The following is a 19,652-nucleotide window of genomic DNA, read 5'->3' as shown; positions in this document are numbered from 1 at the left end:
GGGCCTGCCGCCTCGGCCTCCTCGTAGCTCCGCCCCCGCTGCTCTGACCTGCCAGGCCCGGCGCCTCAGCCCCCGCCGCCCGACACCCGCTCGTGGCAGCCCCAAAGGCCGACGATAGTCGGGGAGTGCGTGCGGACTCGGGGATTTCCCCGAAATCGCCGCGAATCGCGGCCACTGGCGGGAGCTCTTGTTATTGCGGCTGCCCTGCTCGCCCATGCCACCGGAAGTCTCTACCTGTTTTTTGTTCAATTTTCTTAAAGTGTACACAAAATATGTAACATATAAAAAAGGGAGGATGTGGTGATGTGCATCAATGTAAATACAGCTAGGCTAGCTAGACGCTAGAGGGAGCACCAGAGACATCACACACACACACTCAACCAATAGATCAGTTGGATAGGACACGACCAATGGACATTCACGATACACACAGAGGTGACACGACCACAGGGGGGCATTACACCAACCCATATATAAAGGACACCACACACATGATCTGCCGCTTTCCAGTGGAGACGGTCAGTGAGAACAGACACATGGTTGATTCAATATCACTCCTACCACGTGGATTGCAGCAACTGGTTAGTCAATCTGGGTAGCTATAGAAGGATTAGCAGTAGTGTCGAACTCGAGTAATAGAAGTGTAAATAGTTTAATAAACGTGTTGAAGTTATCTCCACGTCTGAACCTTCCTTTGTCAAGTGCACCACAAGGAAGCCGCTTATGCCACACCTACAGCATAACAAATCAGCAGAGTCTTTGAATATTTTTAAAGCAGAGCCAGAAGGTTCTTGATTAACAAGGGCGTGAAAGGTTATCGGGATGGGCAGAAATGTGGTGTTGAGGTTACAATCAGATTAGCCATGATCTTATTGAATGGTGGGGCAGAATGACCCATTCCTGCTTCTAATTCATATGCTCATATGAAATGTGACAGGGCATGACAATGGCTTGCTAAAACAATGCTTCTGCTGTCTAGATCACTCTGAAGGATCTCAGCAATATGCTCAGAAGAGTGTGTGTGGTCTGCTTCATGTGCACAACTTCACTATCATGAGGGCACAGCGTTTGCCACCTGCTGACCAGTTAAGGAACTGGAGGAGGAAGAGGAAGGGAGAAGGCAAGCAGCACAGCCCAGTTCTGGCCAGGCCGCCCATGGTTGTCTTATATAACTTTGATACGAGTAAACACAACCCAATTCCCCATTCACCAGCAGTCCCACACCCCCCTTTCCCCGTGTCACTGACCTTCATGGTATCCATTTGCCCAAAATGCAAAGCTAAATGACAAATTGAGCATTCCAAAGCAGATTTTTAAATCATAAACAACATCTTGCACCCAAACATTAATCAATCACCCTTGCACATTTCCTTAGTGCCTGTCGTCTGTGTGTCCTTGCCTGTCCTAGCGCTCTTACACAGCACTACAACAGTGGCTGCAGCTTGGCTGCTGGAAGGCTGCTGACTTTCAGTGGGAGAATCTGCTGGCAGCCTTGCAAGGTGGCCTCAAGTCCAGGTTTGGACTGTGACATCTCAGCATGGGCAGCACAATTTGGTCTGCCAGGCTGACCGGCAATAGCAAGGGCACTGTCAGAGTGGCAGTGGTGGACAAAGGGGAGATCCTGAATTCTTTGTGCTCCAGGAAGCCACTGGCACTCACCTCGGGCAGTGCATTAGCAATTTGAGTAATTTGAGTAATTTGCTGGAGGACAGACTCCTGTACACCCTGCAAACCCCTTCAAACACTGCATTTGCAACCATGAAGCAGCAGTTTGAGCTTGCATGGCAACACTAAGCCAAGATTCTGCTTGTGCTACAGTGGAGGTTGAGGCTTCGACCATCAAATGCTGCCACCATGGCTGGTCGACTGCAATTCCAATGCAGTTCCCCAAGCACTGTGCATAAAATAAAGGCATTGAGCTGAAAAAGCTTGAGTCCCAAATACCTCCCCCACACCACCACCACTAGTCCATCGAAGACTGACTTTACGCCACCAAAGGCTAAGAGTTTCTAGTCAAGTTATTCTCTTCTTTGCTTTATGGTATTTCCAGACGCACCTTTACAATTAGATTGTGAGCATAGCTTGAGTTTGTTTGTGGGGATACATGCTGTTGCACTGCTCTTCTTGATCCTTTTACAGTTAGCAGGATGAGAGTGTATGATGTCGTGATTATACCACAGGGGAAGATGTAGCAAAACACAAAGAGTGCAATGATATAGGACATAGCATTGGAATCTGTATTGGGTGCTTTCCAATCTATGCAGCAGGCAGTTCCGTAAGGCTCCGGTCCATAATGACCCCAATTTGCGAGAGGAGAAATGGCAAATATAGAAGCATATGCCCAACTACTTGTCGTCAGGAGATGTGCATATTCTGATGTAAATGGGTTGCCTGTTGTAGAATAAAAATATAAAAACAGTTCATTAGAATCAAACAGGAAGTACTAATTACAACATGATGCACAAAAACACTGCAGCACATTGAAAGATTGTCAAAACTCATTCCTTTCAAATAGTGATGCAGTATCAATTACGACGAGACGAGAGTAGAGAGTAATCGAGGCTTTATTACACAGAGATGCGTGGCCTCCTACAGCTGCTGCCGAAATGGCTGCAGTTCGGAGAGCACACACATTTATACTCCGCCTACTGGGCGGAGCCAGCAGGCAGGGATCTACCCCCGTACCTGTAATACAGGGGCGTTACTGCAATACCCTTATGTGCAGTATATACAATATAATACAACAGTGGTGACTACCACATTCACACCCTGTTAAAAATGAGTCCAGCGGGGGTGGTGGAAAACTATTTACATACAGGCTGTCACTAAAATTTCAGAGAAGGCTACAAATTTAGACGGTCGGGCGCCTTGATCCGTCATTGAGAGCGCCGCAGTGCTGGTGGCGAGTCAGGCGTCGGCTCGGTCATCGGTGACTCCGGGAGCGTGTCGCCATCCTCTTCATCCCCGGGTGCGAACAAGGGGAGGACGGATTGTCCTGGAGCGGGGGCTGTGGTGGGGTGCGCTGGGGGGAGGGTGGCGCCGGGACAGAGGGGGAGGGGGGGGGGGCCCAGCTAGTGCCAGGTCCCTGAGGGAGACTGTGTGTTGGCGGCCGTCGGGGTACGTTACGTAGGCGTACACCGGGTTTGCCTGGAGAACCTGTACCCTCTCAACCAACGAGTCCGCCTCGTGGAGCCGCATGTGCTTGCGGAGGAGAATTGGTCCTGGAGCTGCCAGCCACGTTGGGAGCGAAACACCGGAGGTGGACTTCCTGGGGAAGGCAAAGAGGCGTTCATGGGGGGGGTTTCATTAGTCGTGGTGCACAGGAGCTACCGAATGGAGTGAAGTGCGTCTGGGAGGACCTCCTGCCGGCAGGAGGCTGGACGATTTCTGGACCGTAGGGCCAGCTGGACGGCCTTCCAGACCGTCCCATTCTCCCGCTCCACCTGCCCGTTTCCCCGGGGGTTGTAGCAGGTCGTCCTGCTCGAGGCAATGCCCGTGTTGAGCAGGTACTGGTGCAGCTCATCGCTCATAAATGAGGATCCCCGGTCGCTGTGGACGTAGGCAGCGAAACCGAACAGAGCAAAGATTGTGTTGAGGGCTTTGATGTCGGTGGCAGACATCATATCGGGGCATGGGACGGCGAAGGGGAACCTGGAATATTCGTCGACCACATTTTGAAAATACGTGTTGCGGTCGGTGGAGGGGAGGGGCCCTTTGAAATCCACGCTGAGGCGTTCAAAGGGGCGGGAGGCCTTCAACAGGCGCGCACGGTCTGGCCAGTAGAAATGTGGTTTACACTCCGCGCAGACCTGGCAGTCTCTGGTGACAGCCATGACTTCCTCAATGGAGTAGGGCAGATTGCGGGCCTTAATAAAGTGATAAAAGCCGGTGACCCCTGGGTGACAGAGATCGTCTTGCAGGGTCTGGAGTCGGTCCACTTGTGCGCTGGCACATGTACCTCGGGACAGGGCATCGTGGGGCTCGTTGAGCTTACCGGGGCGATACAAAATCTCGTAATTAAAGGTGGAGAGCTCGATCCTCCACCACAAGATCTTATCATTTTTGATCTTACCCCGCTGTGTGTTGTTAAACATGAAGGCAACCGACCGTTGGTCTGTGAGGAGAGTGAATCTCCTGCCGTGCAGGTAATGCTTCCAGTGCCGCACAGCTTCAACGATAGCGTGGGCCTCCTTTTTGACGGAGGAGTGCCGGATTTCAGAGGCATGGAGGGTGCGGGAACTGAATGCCACAGGCCTGCCTGCTTGGTTGAGGGTGGCGGCCAGAGCGACGTCTGATGCATCGCTCTCGACTTGGAAGGGGAGCGTCTCGTCGACCGCGTGCATCGCGGCCTTGGCGATGTCGGCCTTGATACGGTTGAAGGCCTGGTGAGCCTCGGCCGTCAGTGGGAAACTGGTGGAGTGGATGAGTGGGCGGGCCTTGTCTGCATAGTTAGGGACCCACTGGGCGTAGTACGAAAAGAACCCCAGGCATCGTTTGACGGCCTTAGGGCAGTGGGGAAGGGGGAGATCCCTGAGGGGGCGCATGCGATCGGGCGGGTCCGAGAACTCCATTCTGAACCACATAGCCAAGGATGGCTAACCGGTTTGTGCTGAACACACACTTCTCCTTGTTGTAGGTTAGGTTGAGGAGTTATGCGGTGTGGAGAAATTTGGAAAGGTTAACGCCGTGGTCCTGCTGGCCGTGGCCGCAGATGGTGATGTTATCCAGGTACGGGAAAGTGGCCCGCAGTCCGTACCGGTCAACCATTCGGTCCATCTCCCGTTGGAAGACCGAGACCCCGTTAGTGACGCCGAAGGGAACCCTAAGGAAATGGTAAAGGCGGCCGTCCGCTTCTAACGCGGTGTATGGGCGGTCCGCCTTGCGAATGAGGAGCTGGTGGTAGGCAGATTTCAGGTCCACTGTCGAGAAGACCCGGTACTGTGCAATCTGATTGACCATATCAGATATGCGTGGGAGGGGGTACGCGTCGAGCTGCGTGTACCAATTGATGGTCTGACTGTAGTCAACGACCATCCTGTTTTTTTCCCCCGTTTTCACCACTACCACTTGGGCTCTCCAGGGGCTGCTGCTGAACCGCTGGACCTCTGAAGGTCCTGTCCTGGGCGCTGTCTCGTCTGCTCCTGGTGGCGACGGGTTTGCAATCCGGGGTGAGGTTTGCAAACAAAGAAGGCGGGTCGACCTTAAGGGTCGTGAGGCCACATACTGTAAGGGGTGGTAGGGGCCCGCCAAATTTCAGGGTTAGGCTCTGTAGGTTGCACTGGAAGTCCGGGCTGAGTAGCAAGGCAGCGCAGAGGTTGGGGAGGACGTAGAGCTGGAAGCCGCTGAACTCTACGCCCTGGATTGTGAGGGTGGCGATGCAGTACCCCCGGATCGCCATGGAGTGGGATCCGGAGGCCAGGGAGATTATTTGGTTAATGGGATGCACCGCGAGGGAGCAGTGCCTTACCTTATCAGGGTGGATGAAGTTCTCAGTGCTCCCAGAGTCCAGAAGGCAGGATATCTCATGCTCGTCGACCTTCACCTTTGTTGACGCGATCGCGAGGTTGTGCGGTCGGGACTGGTCGATCGTGACGGAGGTGAGACAAGGCAAGTCATCGGCGGTTGCAGGCGATGAGCGGCCCGATGAGGTGCCCGACGGGCAGGGGTCCTGAGGCGGGGAAGATGGCGGCGCCCACGGGCCACACGTGTCCTGAGGCAGTCAAGATGGCGGTGCCCTCGGGCCGCACGTTTCCTGGGGCAGGCATGATGGCTCCGCCCATTGGTTGTGAGGCAAGCAAGATGGTGGCGCCCACGGGCCGCACAGGTTGTGAGGGGAGCAAGATGGCGGCGCCCACTGGCCGCACGTGGTCTGCGGCGAGGAAGATGGCGGCGCCCACTGGCCGCACGCAGTGGGTGCAGGGACAATAGCGGCGATTGAGCGGGCCTGGCACACTGCAGCGAAATGTCCTTTCTTGCCGCAGGCCTTGCAGAGCGCGCTTCACGCCGGTCAGCGCTGCCGGGAGTTTTTCGTCTGTCCGCAGAAGTAGCACTTGGGTCCCCCGGGGTTGGTTGGCTGGGGGCGGTCGCTGATGGGGTCTACGATGGGGTGGCCGCTGGCTTGGTCCACGATGCCCAGGAGGGGTGGGGCGTGCGGTCTGGGGCATATGCCGGTACGTTGTGTGAGGCGACTGTGAGCGAGAGCGCTAGTTTCTTGGTCGCCGCGAGGTCAAGCGTAGCCCCTTCTGGCACTGGCGGATGTAGGCCGACCCTATGCCTGTAATGAACGCGTCTCTCATTAGCAGGTTAGAATGTTCAGCGGCCGAAATGGCCTGGCAATCACAGTCTCTCACTAGGGCGAGCAGGGCACGCCAGAAATCTTCCACAGACTGACTGGGAAGTTGGTGCCGCGTGGACAGGAGGTGCCTGGCGTAGATCTTGTTGGTCTGCTGAGCGTAGTTCTCCTTCAGTAGTGCCATGGCCTCTGCATAGGTAGGCCCGTCTTGGATGAGGGGAAAGACATCGGAGCTCAGCCGCATGTACAGAATCTGGAACTTCTGTGCTTCTGGGATTGGGTCTGTCGCAGATCCGATGTATGCTTCAAAGCAAGCTAGCCAATGTGCAAAGTCCTTTTTGGCGTTGTCTGCTTGAGGATGCAGCTGCAGGCGATCCGGCTTGATGTGGAGATCCATCTTTGTAAATCTCTGTGTTGATGCACTATCAATTACGACGAGACAAGAGTAGAGCGTAATCGAGGCTTTATTACACAGAGATGTGTGGTCTCTTACAGCTGCTGCCTAAATGGCTGCAGTTCGGAGAGCACACACATTCATACTCCGCCTACTGGGCGGAGCCAGCAGGCAGGGATCTACCCCCGCACCTGTAGTACAGGGGCGTTACCATAATACCCTAGTATGCAGTGCAGTATATACAATATAATACAACAGTGGTGACTACCACAAATAGCCCACACAATTTAATCAGCTAAGGGCTTTTCCCCACCTCTTTATTTCCCGCAGGGAATGTACTATTTAGATATTCCATCATCCCCCAGAAAAGCTAAATTTCAGAATACTTATCTACAGTTAAATTCAACCCTAGCCTGCTGTAATCTACAGGAAATGTCACAGTTCTGATCCCCAACTTCACACTCAACATCCTATACAATTGCAACACTTCTTTTTTTTAAATAAATTTACAGTACCCAATTATTTTTTTTTCAATTAAGGGGCAATTTAGCGTGGCCAATCCACCTAACCTGCACATATTTGGGTTGTGGGGTGAAACCCATGCAGACACGGGGGAGAATGTGCAAACTCCACACGGACATTGACCCAGGGCTGGGATTCGAACCCGGGTCCTCAGTGGCACAGTCCCAGTGCTACCCACTGCGCCACATGCCGCCGCAACAACACTTCTACTTTTATACTCCAATCCTTATGCAATAAACGCTAACATTCCATTTGCCTTTTTAATTACACGCTGAATCTGCATACCAATTGTAGCACACAAAGACTCACGAGAGATGAATAGAGATGAAGTCGATGAGGCTTTATTAAGCGTGACTTGTTCCCCGCAGTTCAGTAGCAGGCTGGCCTGCGGGGGAGAACTCCTGGTTCTTATACTCCGCCTTCAGGGCAGAGCTAGAAGTCAACAGCCAACCAGGACCCGGGATCTGTCAGCCAATGACATCACGGCTTCACAGTCCCACATGACCCCTAATGCATACTACCACATTCACCCCTTGTTAAAAATGAACCCGGCGGGGTGGTGCTTCGCATGGTGGTAAGGGTTTACAAGGCTGGTCCTGGGAGGAAAACGTTTGCATATCATCACAGTATGTACAGAGGTTTTTTTTGTTTTGAACTATTTACAGTAAAAAGGGGGAAAAAGAAAGAGTTCTCGTTAAAGTCCACAACATTGTAGTGTTACATCGATGCCACGAGTCGGTCAGGCGGTCTGGTCGTCCTCGTCGATCGCCTTGGCCCCGGTGGTGGTGCTTGTTCCAATGTTGTCGTCTCCGGGAGCCTTACGGTTTCTGCTTCAGCTTCACTTCTGGTCGGACCTGGGAGGAGGACCGATCCTCCCGGGAAGGGGGCGCTCGCGGGGTGCGCCGGTGGCAGGGAGGGGGTGATTGGTGTCGGGGGGGTGTGCGTGTTGCCGGCGGGCGCCAGATCTCGCAGGGAGACCGTGTCCTGTCGGCCGTCGGGGTACTCCACATAAGCGTACTGCGGGTTCGCGTGGAGGAGGCGAACCCTCTCGACCAACGGGTCCGACTTGTGCGCCCGCACATGTTTTCGGAGCAAGATGGGTCCTGGGACCGCCAGCCAGGTCGGCAGCGACGTTCCAGAGGAGGACTTCCTGGGGAAGACAAGGAGGCGCTCATGAGGCGTTTGGTTAGTGCTAGTACACAGTAGCGACCGGATGGAGTGGAGAGCGTCCGGGAGGACCTCCTGCCACCGTGAAACTGGGAGGTCCCTGGACTGTAGGGCCAGTAGGACGGTCTTCCAGACCGTGCCGTTCTCCCTCTCTACTTGCCCGTTCCCCCGGGGGTTGTAGCTGGTCGTCCTGCTCGAGGCTATACCGTTGCTGAGCAGGAACTGGCGCAGCTCGTCACCCCCTGTCGCTGTGACGTATGCGGGGCAACCGAACAGTGTGAATATGGTGTTAAGGGCTTTAATGACTGTGGCCGCTGTCATGTCAGGGCAGGGGATGGCGAAGGGGAAACGGGAGTACTCGTCCACCACATTCAGGAAGTATGTGTTGCAGTCGGTGGAGGGGAGGGGCCCTTTGAAATCCAGACTAAGGCGTTCAAAGGGACGGGAAGCCTTGATCAGGTGCGCACCATCCGGCCTGAAAAAGTGCGGTTTGCACTCTGCGCAGATGTGGCAGTTCCTTGTGACTGTACGGACCTCCTCCACAGAGTAGGGGAGGTTGCGGGACTTTATAAAGTGGTAGAACCGAGTGACCCCCGGGTGGCAGAGGTCCTCGTGGAGGGTTTGGAGGCGGTTAATTTGTGTGTTGGCACATGTGCCGCGGGATAGAACATCGGACGGCTCGTTCAGCTTTCCGGGACGGTACAGGATCTCATAGTTGAAGGTGGAGAGCTCGATCCTCCACCTTAAGATCTTGTCGTTTTAAATTTTGCCCCGCTGTGCATTATCGAACATGAAGGCTACCGACCGTTGGTCCGTGAGGAGAGTGAATCTCCTGCCGGCCAGGTAATGACTCCAATGTCGCACAGCTTCCACTATGGCTTGGGCTTCCTTTTCCACTGAGGAGTGGCGGATTTCTGAAGCGTGGAGGGTTCGGGAGAAAAAGGCCACGGGCCTGCCCGCTTGGTTAAGGGTAGCCGCTAGAGCTACATCGGAGGCGTCGCTCTCGACCTGGAAGGGGAGGGACTCGTCAATGGCGCGCATCGTGGCCTTTGCTATATCCGCTTTGATGCGGCTGAAGGCCTGGCAAGCCTCTGTCGACAGAGGGAAGGTCGTGGTCTGTATTAGGGGGCGGGCCTTGTCTGCGTACTGGGGGATCCACTGGGCGTAATATGAAAAGAACCCCAGGCACCATTTTAGGGCTTTTGAGCAGTGCGGGAGGGGAAATTCCATGAGGGGGCGCATGCGTTAGGGGTCGGGGCCTATTATCCCATTGCGCACTGTGGTAGTATGTATTAGGGGTCATGTGGGACTGGAAGCCCTAATGTCATTGGCTGACAGATCCCGGGTCCTGGTTGGCCGTTGACCTCTAGCTCCGCCCTGAAGGCGGAGTATAAGAAGCTGGAGTCCTCCCCCGCAGGCCATTCTACTATCGAGCTGCGGGGGAACAGACACGCTTAATAAAGCCTCATCGACTTCACTCTATTCGTCTCACGGAGTCTTTGTGCGCTACACGCACTACATATCCCAAGATGGCTAGCCGGTTTGTGCTAAAAACGCACTTGTCCTCGTTGTATGTGAGGTTCAAGGCTTTAGCGGTCTGGAGGAATTTTTGGAGGTTGGCGTCGTGGTCCTGCTGATCGTGGCCGCAGATGGTTACGTTGTCGAGATATGGGAACGTGGCCTGCAACCCGTGTTGATCAACCATTCGGTCCATCTCTCGTTGGAAGACCGAGACCCCGTTTGTGACGCCAAATGGGACCCTTAGGAAGTGGTATAATCGCCCGTCTGCCTCGAAGGCTGTGTACTTGTGGTCACTTGGGCGGATGGGGAGCTGATGGAAGGCGGACTTGAGGTCCACGGTGGAGAAGACCTTATATTGGGCAATCCGATTGACCATGTCGGATATGCGGGGGAGAGGGTACGCATCTAGTTGTGTGTACCTGTTGATGGTCTGGCTATAGTCTATGACCATCCTTTGCTTCTCCCCTGTCTCTACTACTACCACCTGTGCTCTCCAGGGACTGTTGCTGGCCTGGATTATGCCTTCCTTCAGTAGCTGCTGGACTTCGGACCGGATGAATGTCCGGTCCTGGGCGCTGTACCGTCTGCTCCTAGTGGCGATCCGAGGTGAGGTTTGCAAACAAGGATGGGGGCTCAACCTTGAGGGTTGTGAGGCCGCAGATAGTGAGTGGGGGTATTGGGCCGCCGAATTGGAAGGTCAGGCTCTGCAGATTGCACTGGAAGTCTAATCCCAGTAATGTGGGCGCGCAGAGTTGGGGAAGGACGTAGAGCCTGTAGTTTTTAAACTCCCTCCCTTGCACCGTTAGGGTTACTATGCAGAACCCTTTAATCTGTACGGAGTGGGATCCTGCAGCTAAGGAAATCTTTTGCGCACTGGGACGGATGGTCAAAAAACAGCGGCTTACCGTGTCGGGGTGGATGAAGCTTTCTGTGCTCCCGGAGTCGAGCAGGCATGGTGTCTCGTGCCCGTTTATCAGCACCGTTGTTGTCGTCGTCTGGAGCATCCGGGGCCGTGCTTGGTCCAGCGTCATTGAGGGCAGACGTGATCGTAGTGCTTGAGCGTCTTCCTCGAACCCCGTGGAGCCGTCGACACTGGGGTCCGTTGTTGCCGTCCAAGATGGCGGCGGGGGTGAACAAAATGGCCGCCCCCATGCATCGCACATGGCTGGGGGGTCACAAGATGGCGGCGGGGGTGGACAAAATGGCCGCCCCCATGCGTCGCACAGGGCTGGGGGGTCCCAAGATGGCGGCGCCCCTCCTCCCCTCGTGGTGGCCGGGACCCAAAATGGCGGCGCCTGCGGGTCGCACATGGGGCGCTGGGGGGGGGTTGGGGAGCGTTTGAAACGTGCAGGACTCCTTGTTCTCCGGGGACAGCGGTGGCCGGGACCCAAAATTGCTGCGCCTGCGGGTCGTACATAGGGCACTGGGGGGGTTGGGGAGCGTTAGAAACGCGCAGGACTCCTTGTTCTCCGGGGACAGCGGCGACCTCCCGGGACCGGCACACAGCCGCGAAATGGCCCTTTTTCCCGCAGCTCTTACAAATCGCTGCGCGGGCCGGGCAGCGCTGCCGGGGGTGTTTCGCCTGGCCGCAGAAATAGCAGCGGGCTCCCCCGGGACGACTTGGCGTCTGAACCGCGCAAGCCTGTGGGGTGGGGGGGAGGGGGGGGTTTGTCGCGCCGGGGGTCCACGGAGCCCTAGGGGCTGCTGCGCGGTCGTGGCCGTAGGCGCGGGCGTTTCACGCGGCCACATCCAGGGAGGCTGCAAGGGCCCGTGCCTCTGAGAGTCCTAGCGACTCTTTTTCTAAAAGTCTTTGGCGGATTTGGGAAGAGTTCATACCAGCCACAAAAGCATCACGCATTAACATGTCCGTGTGTTCCATCGCGTTTACCGGCGGGCAGCTGCAGGCCCGTCCCAAAATTAGTAGCGCGGCGTAGAATTTATCTATCGATTCTCCGGGACTTTGCCGTCTCGTTGCGAGTTGGTAGCGTGCGTAGATCTGGTTCACTGGGCAAACATAGATGCTCTTTAGTGCTGCGACCGCCGTCTGGAAATCCTCTGCGTCTTCGATGAGAGGGAAAATTTCCGGGCTTACCCTCGAGTGCAGGACCTGTAGTTTCTGGTCTTCTGTGACCCGGCCGGGGGCCGTTCTGAGGTAGGCCTCGAAACAAGTCTGCCAGTGTTTAAAAACTGCTGCTGAGTTCACTGCATGGGGGCTGATCCTCAGGCATTCCGGGATGATCCTGAGCTCCATAGACCTTTAAGCACGCTTAATAAATTGTAGCGCACAAAGACTCACGAGAGACGAATAGAGATGAAGTCGATGAGGCTTTATTAAGCATGACTTGTTCCCCGCAGTTCAGTAGCAGACTGGCCTGCGGGGGAGAACTCCTGGTTCTTATACTCCGCCTTCAGGGCGGAGCTAGAGGTCAACAGCCAACCAGGACCCGGGATCTGTCAGCCAATTACATCACGGCTTCACAGTCCCACATGACCCCTAATGCATACTACCACACCAACTTTCTGCAATTCATGAACAAAGACACCCAGATCCCTCTGCCCAGATGCATTTTGAATCTGCTTTCCATTTAGATAATAATTTGCTCTTCCATTTCTTTTTGGCCAAAATGGATAATTTCCCACTTATCTACATTAAACTCCATCTGCAAAATGTTGGCCCAATCTCCTAACGTTTCTATATCCGTCTCTAAAATATTTATCTCCTCTTCACTGCCTGCTTTTCCACCTATTTTAATATAATCCGCAAATTTAGCTATGTTACACTCTGTCCCTGCTTGCAGATCATAAAAATAGTTTGTGAACAGTTGAGGTCTGAGGACTGACCCCTGTGGCACCCTACTAGTTACAGTTTGCCAGCCAGAAAAGGACCCATTTATCCCGAAACTCTGCTTTCTGTCAGTCAGCCAATCCTCAATCCAACCTCGTACTCTATCCCCAATCCCCTGCGATCTCAACTTCTGGATCAGTCTTTTATGCGGCACCTTATCAAACGCCTTCTGGAAGTCTAGATATACCGCATCCATAGGTTTCCAATTATCCACATTGCTGGTTACATGCTCAAAGAACTCAAACAGGTTGATTATTGCAAATATTCATGAAATTGTATTTGAAATTCAACATGTATCATAAAACTATGAAAAATACTAAATACTGAGAGTTTAGAACCTACCATATGTGGAGTAACAGACCTTCAAACAGCAGACAACACTCAAAACTGTCAGGTTAGTAAGGCTGCAGATACCAAACAACATACCGCAGAAAGCATAATAGATGCATGTTCCTTGGCCAAACAACCATCTGGAATAAAGATAGTTAGTCATCTGGTAGTCATCTGGTAGGAGTAAGCATAAGGTTAAAGAATTCTGTATCTGCGATTGAGGAGGAGAAACCTATTTAAATGTTTCACATTGCTGAGATATATGTGTTAAGCTTTTTTAATCTAAAACATTTGTCAACCTTCCTTTTTGAATTTCAAGTTGGAGATGCTTTGTGCTTCTATTCACAATATTCAAAAATGTTGAACTCAACTTGATGATTGATCCTTAATATTAACTGAATCAAACGATTGTACTGGAAGATTTTTTTGCCACCCAGAGCAAAAGGAATTTGATGCATAACTCCATGGTATATTTGGTGTTAAGGGGGCATCTAATCAGATTGGAAGGTTACGGGTGGGGACACTGCAATATTCTTGTCCCATCTTGTCCCATGGGTGGCCTTCCTGAATCCCGGCTATTGACATCTTTAAGTGGGAAGGAAACATGGCTTACATGTGACTCCCGGTCCACCGCAATGTGGATGCAAATGTGATGGATGCAATATAAACGTCATCTGAAACAGCCGAGCAAACTACTCATTTCAAGGGCAGTTAGGGAGGAGAAACAAATGCTGGCCCAACCAATAATGCCCACACCCGATGATTCAATAACAAAAAAACCTCAAATGTTAAAAATGAATTTGGTATGAATTAATTTGTGTATTTTAGTTACCTGTGTGCAAAATATGATGGTATGGCCAGTGGTAATACAGTTAACATCATTCCAAGGTCACTGATAGCTAAGTTTATAATGAAATATTCAGCAGGTTTAAAGGTGTGTCTTTTCCGGTATGCTGTAAAAGGAGAGAGCTATTTCCAAACACGGATAAAAAACCTGCGAAAATACAATGATTATTGTTCTACAGTTAATATTACAAGCATTTTGCAGTAGGAACACCTACTCTTCATACATACAAAGCTTCAGTAACGGCAAAAGGAGTCAGTCGAGTCACAAACATAAACTTATTTATCAACACAGTAGCATATACACAAGGGACCCGGTTGAAAGCCACCGGTCCTTTCTCTCCATCAGTCATTACATTCTGGCTGACCTTATATACAACGTAACCCAGCCCCGAGTAGTGGGGAGTTCATACACCTCGAGCCACAGGGGGAATATGAGTAAGCTTGTCCCATGTCCGCTGTGTGGGTCACTCCCCCTCTCCCACCCCTAAGTCCGAAGACCCCCTCAGGGACTGATGAAGATAACGAAGAATACGAGAAGGTGAAGAAGAAGTTCGAAGAACCGATGGCGAAGACAGAGCAGAAGAATCCGGCCCGGTCTCGACAAGTGGTGGTTGACGCAGGCGTTTTGGTTGGGGCACATCACCTCCTGGCGGTGGAACCAGAGTAGCTGGCATGCACCGAGCTGGTGAACGGCTTTTGCGGTTGGTTGGACATTGTGCAGAATCACCAGGCGATGGCTGGATGACAACGTCAGAGTCGGGGATCTCGGACGTCTGGGTCTCCATATCGGAATCTGACAAACATACATCAGGCATCTTGGTATCCCTGAGAGAAGAAGACAGGACTGTGTGCAAAGACTGCAACAGTGGCGGAGCCGGCCGAAATGGGTGGAGGCGATGTCGTAACGGTCAGCCTAAGCGATGACAAGGGACGATGAGGACCGGATGGAGCAGCAGACTGCCTGGCATGAACATGATCAAGATCATGCTTCATCAACTGGCCTTGCACACGGACGTGGTACGAAACGAGACCAGTCTGATGCCCGACGATGCCCGGAAGCCGACGAGGACTCTCAGCGAAGTTGCGAACGCTGATGACTTGGTCAGGTGCGATGCAGCGTAGGGAGCAATGCCCACTGGGGCAAACTCTTTTCTTTCTTGTGAGCGGCGGCGTACTTTGGTGCTGATGTCGGGGAGCAATAAACCCAACGGAGTTGGAGACCCATCAACAGCTCGGCTGGAGCAACCCCTGTAACAGCATGAGGAGTGCTGTGATACGAAAAGAGAAAACGAGCCAGCCAGGTGTCCATTGAACCGGGCAGTCTGCTTTTTCAAACCCAGCTTCACCGTTCGCACAATGTGTTCAGCCATGCCATTCAAAGTTGGATGACATGGCGGCGTTTGGACATGTCGGATTCCATTCATCCGGACGAAAGCGGCAAACAACTCGCTCATAAATGAGGCCCTGTTGTCTGTCACCAGGATCATGTGTGGCGAAAGATGCATGTAAGCGGTTGATGGTGGCACGGGAGGTGATGGATGCCATCTTGTGAACATCCACCCGCTTAAAATGTGTGTCCACTGAAATGAGGAGCACGATCACAAAAACGGTCTCACAAAATCCGTGTAAACATGGACCCAGGTTCGCCCCGGCCATTACCAAGGGTAGAGAGGCGATGCTACCGGGAAATCCCAGGATGGACACATGGAGATTCTTCAAAATGAGGGATTGGCCCTCTTCCAGAATGACAACCCTAATGCCCCACAGGAGGGGCCCGTCCTCAACAGTTAGTTCCGACAGCTTTGTCGAGAACGCTTTGAGTTCAACCGGAAACTGTTGGCGTGGCTCACCAGTCGAAACAAAAGATGGCATACCTTCGCAAGGATCGGATCGTATTGCATCCAGTCCCGGATGCAGGTAACCATCACAGGTAGGGTATCCATGAAGTTGAGCACCGTCACGACTTCATCGGCCGTGGACGGGTCGACAGATATCATGGGCCAACAAAGCCGACTTAATGGAACCACATCTGCTATAAACTAGCCGGGTCTATGTTTGAAGGAATATTGATAAGCTGCCAAAAGGAGGGCATGTTGTTGACTGCCGGCCGAGGATCAGAAGAACCGCTTTATCTTCCCTGAACAGGCCAAGTAACAGTTTGTGATCAGTAACAACATAAAAATGACAGTGCATACACATACTGATGGAATCCCTTGACTTCAAAAACGACCGCCAGTCCCCCTTTTTCTATCTGCGCATAATTGCACTCTGCAGCCCTCAGCATCCTGGAGGCGTAGGCAATGGGCCGATGAAGGTCGTCGCCCATATGGTACGTTAGTATGGCACCGATGCCATTTGGCAACGCGTCGCACATCAGGAATAATGACTTGGTGGCATCAAAATGCGTGAGGACCTTGGAAGAAGCCAGTGTCTGCTTCACAAGCTGAAAAGCTGCATCCTGTTCTTTGCCCCATGCCCAAGGCCTGTAGCAACCAATGAAGGGGGGGTCAGGATCGTAGCTAGGTTCAGCAAAAAGTACAGTAGTAATTAATGAGGCCCAGAAAAGAGTGAAGCTCTGTAGCATTCACCAGCGCTGGACCCAGCTTGATAGCCTGCCCCTTGTCAACCATGAGGTGAAGGCCCTCGTGGTCAATCCGGTAACCCAACTAAATTACCTCCTTTGCATTAAAGTCACATTTGGCTTTGTGGAGACGGACACCGTACTTGGCGAAATGCCGCAGAACGGCCTCTCAGTTTTGCAAGTTTTCGGCCTCTGCCACTCCCGTGATGAGCTCATTGTCAAAATAAACCACCATATGGAGAAGAATGCATAGAATACCCTCCATAACATGCTGAAAGATGGCGCAGAAGGACAAAATGCCAAACGGAAGCCTGGTATATTTGAACAAACCTTTATGTGTATTAATGGTGATGAATTATCTTGACGCTTTTTGCAACTTGAGTTGCAGATAAGCAATGCTCATGTCAAGCTTCGTAAAAGCTGAGCCTCCTGCCACTTTGTGGCGTTAAGGTTTTTGATGGCGGGAGGAGGCTAGCGGTCCAAACGGGATGACGTATTTACGGTTAATTCGTAATTGCGGCAAAGGCAGATAGTCCGATCCATATTTTTAAAAAATAAATTCAGAGTATCCAGTTATCTTTTTTTCCAATTAAGGGACAATTTAGCGTGGCCAATCCACCTACCTTGCACATCTTTGGGTTGTGGGGTTGAGACCCACACAGGCACGGGGAGAACGTGCAAACTCCACACAGTGACCCAGGGCCGGGATTGAACCTGGAACCTCGGCGCCATGAGACAGCAGTGCTATCCATTGCGCCACTGCGCTGCCCCGTCTGATTCATCTTCAATACCAGGACCACAGGGGCTATCCAGTCGGTGAAACAAATTAGCTGGAATATCCCGAGATCCTCTAACATTGCAATTTGGCCTCTACCCGTCATAGAAATGCATAGGGGACTGGCCTGGCATGGAAAAACTGAGGCCCGTCCCGTGGGTCGGCCTGTATTATCGCCATAGCCCCCGCTATCTTTCCCAAGCTTGGTTCAAAAAATGTAGGGACATTTGTTCAATTCTGCATGCAACCTTCCTGTTTCCACTCGAAGAATACGTGGCCAGTCGGGGTGCAACCAGTCATGGCCTAATAGACTGGAGCCGTCCACTTTCACGACAATAAAGGGAAGGTGAACCAACTGACGCTTGTAGGTCACAGGGGTGAGAGTGGAGCCCACGACTGGCAGGTGTTCTCCAGTATACTTTGCAAGGCAGGCCACCGAATTGGTTAAGGTCAATACACTCACCCAGAGGCAGTTGCGGTCAAACATGCTGAGGGGGGCCACAGAGATAGCCGCACCGGTATGCGGAGAAGGTGTCCAATGACACGCTCTGGAATGGGAGCAAAACGGGGCACGGCCTGGCAGTTGAGCTGCATGTCCGACTCATCAGCAGCCTCCTCAGGGTCATCGATATGGTGAGTCCAGGCACGGGACCGATGGGCAGCACGGCCCTAGCGGACAGGATGCTGTCCTGCATGCGGGCGGCAGGGCTGGTGACTCCTATGGCCACACCTCTCACATGGTGCGCTGCCAGCCTCGCCGGAATCTGGCGAGGGCGTCCTTTGAGGCTTTAAGTCACAAGGTCTGGGGCTGAGCGCTTGCCGGCGACTCGTCCTGGTCGGTGAAAGGAGGAGAGGGGGGGCGGTGCCTCAAAGCATTAACTTCCTTCCCCTGCCGTTCTTGTACACCCCGGGCCACTCTTTCCTGGAAAAGAGAGGTTTGCAATGCTTGTTGGAAAGTTAGGAACTCTTCACTCAAAAACTACTTCTGGATTTCATGATTGCTGATCCCACAAATTAAACGGTCCCGAAGCATATCTGTAAGAACAGGCCCAGAATCGTAATATTCGGCGATAGTTCTCAACTGGCATCCATAGTGTGACTTGCAATATAACATGACTGACTCAAACCATTCCACTGTATTGAACCAATATCTTTGTACAACGGCCGGCGGTGTAGTGTTAAAATGTTCTCCTACAAGAATGACTAGCTGGTTGAACGCTACCGTATCAGGTACTGCTGGAAAAGTGAGGCCCCGAATAATACCTAATGTATGAGCAACGCAATCCTCAAAAATTGAAATCTTGTTTCAGAGATGGTGACCATGAAACTATCATTGATTGTTGTAGAAACCTGTCTGGTTCAATAATGTTCTTTAGGGAAGGAAATCTGCCATCCTTACCGGACCTGACCTACATGTGTCTCCAGAGCCACAGTAATGCGGTTGATTCTTAACTGCTCTCTGAAATGGCCATGAAAGCCACTCAGTTCGATGGTAATTTGCGATGCGCAAAAATGTTGGCCTAGCCAGTGATGCCCGCATCCCATGGAAGATTTCAAAGAAATGGAATCAGTACATAGATTACCAATTTTGTCTGAATTTAAATCAATTACTCACTCTCCTTACTGTAAAGATCGATGCAAATTTTAAGATGTTTCCCATCAGAGGTAATTGTGCTTTTAATTCTGTGCTAAGTAATAATTACTTCAGAAGAAGTTCTCTGGCCTTGAAAAATTAATTTTACAGAAGAAAATTTAAATCGATGATTCTCAAAGTGAGTTTCATGAAGGTGCTCCAGGTGGTCTATGCACTGGTCTAAAACGTAAGTTGTAGACACGTAATGCCACAGTCGAGAAAACAGGTCAGAACCTTTATTCTCACCACACACATGATATCACAAACTAGACTGCCTCCCGTGTGTGTGACACAAGTCATCATAGGGGCAAGCAACACCAATGTAGTTTTACGAGCAAAGTTTATGTTTTGTAGAATTTCCATTTTCAGATTGGACTTTCAACACTTGTGGGTCTGAAAACAAAGAGGGATTGGCTAAATGTGGAGTCTGACATGAGATAGAAGTTCTCCAGCTTGGAAGCAGACATCACTTCATTGGTGCCTCATCAAAAGCAACACCAGTCTTCCCAAGTAGGTGGGGCAGCACTGGTAGCTGGTCTGTGGGCTCTCATTCCCCACTTAAATAATTCCGGGTCTAAATATTGAAAACCACTAATTCAAATATTGTAGATTTGTTTGGAAAAAATATAAAGTTTGTATTTTGCTAATTAGGTTCCTCGCTCAATCCCATTTGTATGTCCCAATGCAGTTTCATGTAATTTAACTTTTCTGTAGCCTATGCTTCCTGCTTTGCCATCTGTGAGAAT

At 51.9% G+C, this 19,652-nt stretch overlaps 1 protein-coding gene across 1 annotated transcript; it reads right to left on the bottom strand.

Moving 5' to 3' along the window:
- Positions 1-2,035: 2,035 nt before the first annotated feature.
- Positions 2,036-14,732, bottom strand: LOC140428902 (opsin-5-like). Its single transcript, XM_072515550.1, is given in 5 exon segments — positions 2,036-2,391; positions 13,084-13,211; positions 13,904-14,027; positions 14,030-14,065; positions 14,561-14,732. Coding segments are annotated over 5 exon segments (816 nt in total).
- Positions 14,733-19,652: the final 4,920 nt, after the last annotated feature.

The sequence above is a fragment of the Scyliorhinus torazame genome, chromosome 8, assembly GCF_047496885.1.
Source record: "Scyliorhinus torazame isolate Kashiwa2021f chromosome 8, sScyTor2.1, whole genome shotgun sequence".
Lineage (NCBI taxonomy): Eukaryota > Metazoa > Chordata > Chondrichthyes > Carcharhiniformes > Scyliorhinidae > Scyliorhinus > Scyliorhinus torazame.
Note: the sequence above shows the minus strand (reverse complement) of the source record. Positions and strands in the feature narration are given on the sequence as shown.